At 47.6% G+C, this 8308-nt stretch overlaps 1 protein-coding gene across 5 annotated transcripts in view; it reads right to left on the reverse strand.

The window, feature by feature from the left end:
- Positions 1 to 8259, reverse strand: part of GK (glycerol kinase) — a 76176-nt gene extending 67917 nt beyond the window's left edge. For 3 of the 5 annotated variants that reach the window (XM_081793419.1, XM_081793418.1, XM_081793420.1), the window contains exon 1: positions 8034 to 8258. In XM_081793419.1, the coding sequence (XP_081649545.1) occupies positions 8034 to 8111 (78 nt within the window). In that variant the 5' untranslated portion in view covers positions 8112 to 8258. Of the gene's footprint in view, positions 1 to 8033 lie in introns of all 5 variants that reach the window. The other 2 variants (XM_081793417.1, XM_081793421.1) reach the window with 2 other exon arrangements.
- Between the last annotated feature and the right edge of the window lie 49 nt (positions 8260 to 8308).

Below are 8308 nucleotides of genomic sequence, written 5' to 3' on the forward strand. Positions count from 1 at the left end.
TCAGTCAGTTAAGCGTCTTCAGCTCAAGTCATGATCTCACGGTTCATAGGTTCGAGCCCCACGTTGGGCTCTTCGCTGACAGCTCGGAGCCTGCTTGGGATTCTCTGTCTCCTCCTCCTCCTCCTCCTCCTCCTCCTCCTCCTCCTTCTTCTTCTTCTTCTTCTTCTTCTCTCTCTCTCTCTCTCTCTCTCTCTCTGCCCTTTCCCTGCTCATGTTCTCTCTCTCAAAAATAAACATTAAAAAAAAAAAAAACTCCAGGTGCACAACAGCACAGAATCGAAGGCTCTCCTTAAGAAAATTAATTAAAAGTAGTATTTGAAGGCACAAAGAGTCCCTGGTTCCTGGAAGAGATCCTCGAGATCCCATGGGCTAGCCTTTCCAAAATGTGCTCCTTGCATCTCCGGGGCCCTTCAGAAGCTGGGAAGGAGGCACAGGGAGCTCCAGGCTGAGCCCCTGGGCCACGCTGACCTTAGATTTCACATTTTATCACCTCCAGCTTCCAGATTTGGACCTATCCAGAAAAGAGCTTACCAATGGAGCTCCAAGGCAAAAAACGCAGGACAACACAACACAAACTGAAATATATAATATAATGCTCTAGTATTCACAAAGGGAGCTCCAAGAAGTTGGATAATACTGACAAACAGGGCTAAGCTCTAGGTTTTCTAAATGCCGATTCAGTGTTTTTCCAATACAAAATCATGCTAATACCATTTACGATTTTTTTTTCATCCTTCATTAAGTGGCAGGAAATACAAAGTTTTAGGACATAAAAGGAGAAAGGCCATCAAACTCAGACTAGTGGGGGTCTGAGAGGGGTTATCAGAAGAGGGAACTTCTCGACTGGGACTTCAGGTTGCCTAGAAGGGAGTGTGTGAGCGGCAGGGAGCGCAGGGGAGGCCAGGCTGAAGGAGAGCAGCCGCCAGGTGTCTGTGGGGACCCGGGGAATCCAAGGGGATCCAGGGGTCTCCAGGGGAGACAACTGAGGGCTCCAGTCAGAGGGCCAGCAGCAGTGGGGACTGAAAGAAATGAAATGCGCTGCTGAGAGAGATCTAATAAGGATATAAGCAATTAGATGCGACAAGGGCTTGGATGGAGGGGAGTAAAGAAAAAGGAGGGACGCTCACAGATGACAGGTGACAGGCCAGCCAAGACCGTGTTTACCAGACAAAGGATAGGGTGGGAACAGCAGTGGTGGCACAGAAGGGGGTTAAGGAGATGGCAGAGTTCATCTTCAATCATGTGTTGTTGGGGTGTTACTGGGGCACATGCGTAAAGATGCCCAGCGGGCCGTTGCTTATATTTGAGGTCGGAAGCTTAAAGAAAGAGATCTGTTCAGGTTAGAAACTTGGGACTAGTAGATAGAGAAGTTCTGGGGATCTAATGCACAGCAGTGATTCTAGCCAAGAATACTGTACTATAAACAGCCAAGAGGCTAGATCTTAATTGTTCCCACCACATAAAAGAAATGATAATTATGTGACGTAAAAGAGGTATTAATGCTACAAAGGGTAAGCAACACCCTGTACATCTTAACCTTACACTCTGTTACATGTCAGTTATATTTTAGTGAAAAAAAAAAAGAGGGGTGCCTGGGGGGCTCAGTCAGTTGACCATCCAACTTCAGCTCAGGTCGTGATCTCACCGTTCGTGGGCTCGAGCCCCACGTCGGGCTCCGTGCTGACAGCTCGTAGCCTGGAGCCTGCTTCCGATTCTGTGTCTGTCCCTCCCCTGCTCATGTCTCTCTGTCTAACAAATAAATAAACTTTAAAAATAAAAAAAACTCTTTAAAAAAAAAAAAAGAGAGGAAGAGATCTGTTCTCAGAATCCTGTGTTGGCCAGAAAGGCAGATGAGGAGGTCACACTTCATATATCATGGAGTCAAACAGCACAGGCCTGGGGAGCACAGAGCTGGGGGTGGGGGATCAAGCTCCAGTCCTGCCCAAGTCAGCTGCGGGACTTGAACTTTTCTGAACCTCAACTTTTCCATCTGTAAAAGGATTAAATAAAAGAATTTATAGGAAGTATTTCACACAGGGCAGGCGCACCGTAGGCGTCCCAGACATGTGACCACTGCTGTCCCTGCCACGACTGCTATTTTTATTACCGTTACTACCACCGGCAGCCACCGGCACAACTGGCCAGTGATAGTTAGGATTCAGAGCTCCCAGCGCTATATTCATCTGTAAGGCCAAATCATGCATCTGTTCCAGATTCTGTTTTGCGGGGAGGCCAGTTACAAACTGAAAAAGGGAGGGAACGTAGGAGATTAGTGGGGTGCCCAGGTGGCTCTGTCGGTTGAGCGTCCGACTCTTGATTTCAGCTCAGGTCATGATCCCAGGGTTGTGGGATCGAGCCCCGCAGTGGGGCTCTGTGCTGACTGTGAAGCCTGCTTAAGATTCTTTCTCTCTTTCCCTCTGCCCCTCTTCCCTGCTGGCTCTCTCTCTCAAAAAAAAAAAAAAAAAAAAAGACAGGGGTGCCTGGGTGGCTCAGTCGGTTAAGCGTCCAATTTCAGCTCAGGTCGTGACCTCGCGAAGCCTAATTCATAACTCAATTCCCGCTCTGGAGGAGAGGGATAGTTTAAACACTGAAGAAACGTGGGAAATGACCTTTTTGTTTTTTAATATGTAAGGCCTTTCTAAAACAGTGCATGCCTTCCCTGTCTTAGAAGAAGGAGAATGGGAGACGGACCACACGCCGTCTTCACTAACAAACTGTCCCTTAGCGTCCTAAGCTGAATTCACTTACCTCTTCTCACTCACCCTGTAATTCGGCCAGCCCACGAGAAACATGCGCATTCACTTCCCTCCCACGTGACTTCCCCCACTAGTCTGCGCTTTTACGCCGCACTCAGCTTGAATAAAACAGTTTTCAGGAATGAGAACTCCCTCTCTAGGACTCTGTGATACTATATAGATTTGAGTGACCTAAAACAAAAGCTCCGGCTACAAATATATGGCAAACCTGACCACAAAAGGCATAGTGGCATGTTCCAACAAGCCAGAGAAGGAAAACATGGCAAAGGGCATTATATTTTCCTTAAAAAATGAGGCCACATGAAATAGCACATACATATATCTGATACGGCGATAGGTGCCCCCTGAGGACTTTTTCCAAGACTCCGCGAATTAACCTCCCTAGTCTTCCGATCGCAAAGTTCTAGTCAACGCCTCTGAAGGGCTCGGGTACGTAGTCATGTAATGAGCGCCTAACACATGCCAGATGCTGTGTTAGGCTTGGGGGAGGGAGAGCTCTTCACACATGATGTTTGTGAGAGACAAGACAGGGCGGCAGCTTCGTGAGGGGACCGTCTTCTTGCCATCTGTGTAAGGTGATGGGCAAGAAAATGAGCCAACTTGGTGGAAAAGAAGAAAGCACAAAAGTAACACAACCGTAGTTATCACAATGGTGGCCTCATTCTGCCTAAGAGCCACATCAGTTTTTACCACGTTTACGGTGCATTAGTCCCTGGCCCCTGATGGGCGCTTAATAAATAGGCGTCGAATAAATACATGAAAGGAAGAAAGCGGAAATCCGTCCCTAAGCCTTATGAGATCTCTAAGGATGAGGCCGCTGGGGCCAAGGCAGTGCTTCCTGCCCAAACAAACACCGAACTACAATTCTAGTCATTCTTTGGAGATGCTGGCTATTGGAACACGGCGGTTGCGAAACCGTCATCCACGGTGACTACACCTGGGTCCAGCCCAGGACCCGCTGGATCTGAGTCACAGGGCGATCAAAACCAGGACTTATTCAAAGGCAACGTTTTCTGTTTGTTTTTTTACATATTGCGAAACCAGTGTGTGCATATGTTTTCCTTGGTGAAGATTCATCTGTGATTATAATCAGAACTGACACCTGAGAAGTGGGTAAGCGGCCTCTCCCCAGCCTCTCCTCTTCCCTTCACAGGGCTTCAGGCAGCCGGGGAGCCTAGGGCACGATTTAGGGCAGGCTTCTGGGCGCACGCGACAGACCCGGCCTTGAATCCTAGTTCCACCAGTTACTGTGACCTTGGGCACGGTCCTCAGCATGGTCCGATGACCTGTGGAAAGGAGCTTACCAGTGCCACCTACATTGAGGTTGCTGTGTGGGTTAAATGAGATAAAGCTGGAAAAATCCTCCCCTGCAGCATCGGACACATTTCAAGTCATAACACGTTCCAAGTCTTTGCTTTTCGTAACTTTCAACTTAATGGGGAAAAACAAAGTTACCAAATAAAGAGGGAAGTTGACTGTTTAAGCTGAAACTTTGGTTTTATAAAGAAATGGCCCCTCCTTAAAACCTGTTACACTGATTCTCTTTCCAAGAAGTTCCTATTCTGTAATCTGAGTAATCATGTGCCAACCCCAGTTCACTTTCCTATCAGACAAGTATGAACGTTTCCCTTTAGTACAAAGCATATGCATAGGGTCCCAGGGTGAACTCTTTGGCAACTAGATGAAGAAATGAACATGTTCTCAAACTGTCTACTAAAATATAAGAAACTGGGGCGCCTGGGTGGCTCAGTCGGTTAAGCATCTGACTTCAGCTCAGGTCATGATCTTGCGGTCCGTGAGTTCGAGCCCCGCGTCGGGCTCTGTGCTGACAGCTCAGAGCCTGGAGCCTGTTTCAGATTCTGTGTCTCCCTCTCTCTCTGCCCCTCCCCTGCTCATGCTCTGTCTCTGTCTCAAAAATAAATAAACGTTAAAATAAATAAATAAATAAATAAATAAATAAATAAAATAAAATATAAGAAATTAAGTAATGAAACACACCCAAGTCAGGAAGTTTTAAGATATTTTTGGGACAAGGCAAAAGAGCTAACCATAATCAAAATTCAGTTGACCTACTAAAGGGAAATAAAAATCTATGGAATCAATATGTATAAAGTGCTCCCTGTAGACAAAACACGTGTTCAACAAACAAACAAACACATGTTCGTTTGTTGCATGGACCAAGATTTTTTTTAAAGTTTATTTTTATTTATTTTGAGAGAGAGAGAGAGAGAGAGAGAGAGATAAAGAGCAAGCAGGGGAGGGGCAGAGAGAGAGGGAGTCAGAATCCCAAGCAGGCTCCACGCTGATCTCACCGTGAGACCTGAGCCAAAGTCAAGAGTCGGACGCTTAACCGACTGAGCCACCCGGGTACCCCCGGACCAAGATGTTTTAAGGAACACAGAGACCAACAGGACCTAAAAGGAGGTCCCGGCTCTGAAGTACAGCAGGTATACAATTATAATACAAATCAGGTGATCAGAGCTATTAATAGATGTATAAGAAAAGCACTATAGGAAGAGGTAGAAATTCTAAGGGTTTGAGGAAGACCTGCTAAGAGATGGCATCTGAGGCACTATTTGGAGGCAGAGTTGAATTTCAAGAAGCAGATCTAGGGACGGGGGAGGAGACGACTCCCTCAGAGGAAAGAACATGCGGCTCGAAATGTTGTGTCCATTAGGGGAGAAAGTTAACGATGGTTAGTACAGAAAAAGGAAGAAGAAAGCTTGGAGAGGTTATTGGTCTCGTGAAAGTTGAATGAGATATGCAAATCTAATGAACACTGATCAGGAAATTACTCAAATACCTTTAACTTGATAAGGTTCCTTATGACAGCTCTTATTGTATTCTTCCCTGAGAAGGTAAGCAATTATTTGTGAGTCATAATTACAACGTGGAACAAAATGACTAGAACCCTTGGGAATTACCTCGTGATCTGTGATCGAAGCACTTATTCAGCAAATCTATTATCTGCATTTTGCAGGGAGTGGTTTAGCAACCTCTTTCCTTGTAACTGAAGGAGAAGTTGACTGTTAAACCATTCCTAAGTTCTGTTCGACTTCACGCATGATCTGGAAGTCTTTTGTCGACCCGCGAAGCATCTTTCATAGTTGTTTCTCAAGAAGCGGCAAACTTGGCCGATCAACTTTTACACATCACTCTATAAGCAGGATGGGAATCTTCTGAATTTGCACCTCAGCTTACTCAATGAGACCATACTACACCAGAGCTCAGAAAACACAACCCAGGGTCAGCAGGCTTGTGACGTTCATGTCACACATCGAATGATTCATGTCACGCACACAAATGATTGCGATAATATGAAGTCGATTAATTCTTCCCCCACCAATGCAGAAAGATGCCCCTTGGGCAACAGACTCCGAGGGACCAGGAACAGCCCTCAGTAGGTAAAGAAGCCTGCCGGGCTACAGGGACGGCAACGGTGAAGAGTCAAAAGAAAGAGAAGCACAGTAAGGCTGGTTCCTAAAAGGGAAGGCATACCGAACTGAATAATGTAAGGACATGAGTAATAATAGTGAAATGAAACATCAAATACTTTACCCATGTTCACAGTGGGGAGAAGCCGTATCAACTTGAGAACAGCCGCCCCGTTCAGTGTGGCCCCCACAATGCTTAAAGAAGTAGTTGGCCAACGTTCAAGAATAATGAGATTTCACTGCAAACTCAAGACGATCAACATTTCTTAAAGAATTTGAAGATCTGGCAACACTGGGCTTGTGGTACCGCTTGGCTCTAGGCTGTCCCCTTGGCCTGAGTCGGCTCTCCACCTTCTACCTGGCTGGCTCCTGCAGGCACTTGTGTGGGCAATTTTTGAACAGGATTTCCAAAATCAACCCACACTTCGTCAGGACACAGGTCTTCAATGGCCTTTCTTAATTTGGGAAGATGGCAATGATGATTGTGTGTTTTATAGATTAATCAAATCCAGTTAGGCAGACTATCTTACTTATGATTCAGGATTCCTTTACAGACATTTATATGAGAATAGGACAAAGTGAAACCTGCCCGGGGTGATCTAAAGATAAGCAATGTAAGAGACGGTGGTTTGAGCTTGGCAGCTCAAACCTGGCTAAGTCATTAAATAGGATTCAAACTACAAGTGGACAGAAAGCTTTTCAGTTCAGACAAGAGAGACAAGTATCAAAATGCAGGCACAAATGCAGGTTTTAGTCAAGTGGCCAGTTAAGCAGAACTTGGAAGACATGTACTTACTGTATATACAATGAATACATGTAGTATACGCACACATACATATACATACAGAATAATGCACGAAAAAAAGATTTGAAGTCAGTGAAGAGCCAAATAATCATTCAGTATTTACATCAATCTGCTAAGTGAGCCAAATGCCCACCGAAAGCATAAGTTCTTAACCAACAAGCGTTTATTTAAATTACTTTTAAATCATCTTACCAAACTCGGTGCTAGATCACTTTAAGAGCAAGTTTCTTAATTGCACACGACATTAATAAGCAGAGTCCCTTAAATAGCACTCCGTTGTGATAAAACTGCTCTCAGACACGGTAAATAAAAAGAGGAACAGCATTTTCCTGTCACTTTAAGTTGTGAAGCACGGAGAAAACAATCATCTGTTTGTGACGGGCAAAGCATCCGAACTGAAATTTGCGAGTCTTCGGAATCGAATAAAGATGCCGGTAAAAACACAGTAGCGTGACTTTTTCCTAACGTGTTCAGCACCGCCCCCCACCCCACCATGCCGGCCTTCCACCTTCTGCAATTTGTGTGGGAGAGGATGACAGCGCATCATCACGCTAATACTATATTCGTTCTACTGCTCCAAAGGACGCCGTGTTAGGCTACCAAAGCCGTGACACAGCTTTTGCCCCATCCAAGGACGTCCTGCGCCCCGCAGGCCAAATGCTCCTGGGGAAGACCGCAGTAGCGGTCAATGTGGCCACCTGTCCCTGGCTACAGGCGGGCCGCTCTGACGGATGCTCAGCGAGTCCCAGCTCCCTTTGGGGGTGGAGTCCCCCTATGAGTAGGTGATTCGGCTCCACCACCGAGGCCGGGGCTGCTCAACTCGGCCACGGGGGTCGCGAGAGGCCGAGGTCCCCCAGGCCCACGGAGGGCAGCTCCAGCGTGGCGGGTCCCGCTCCGGGGGCCTCGGCCTCCACCCCCTGCCTAGCGACTGGGGCCCGGGGTCGGGGGAGGCGCGGGATGGGGACGCGACAGCCAGCCCCGAGGTCCACGGGCGCCCGCCCCGGCTCAGCGCCTCCTCAAATGTCACCCTGGGCTCACCAAAAAGCGCGTTGAGCTGGTGCCCTGGTCCACTGCCCCCACCAATGGCCCCAAAACTGCTTTCTTCGCGGCTGCCATGAAACCAGCTTCGGGTCAGCGGGCTATCGCGGCCCGTTTCCCGGGAGACGGCGGCGGGCGGGGGAGGGGCAGGTCGCTGGCCGGGCAGGCGAGGCGGCGTGCAACAGCAGAACGCTGGGATCGCGCTCCAGGCAGCCCCTTTACCCGCGCGGAACCTTCTCACCCCGCCCCTTGGGCCCAGGCCCCGCCTCCAACCG

Source organism: Panthera onca, chromosome X (assembly GCF_046562875.1).
Source record: "Panthera onca isolate mPanOnc1 chromosome X, mPanOnc1 haplotype 2, whole genome shotgun sequence".
Classification (NCBI taxonomy): Eukaryota; Metazoa; Chordata; class Mammalia; order Carnivora; family Felidae; genus Panthera; species Panthera onca.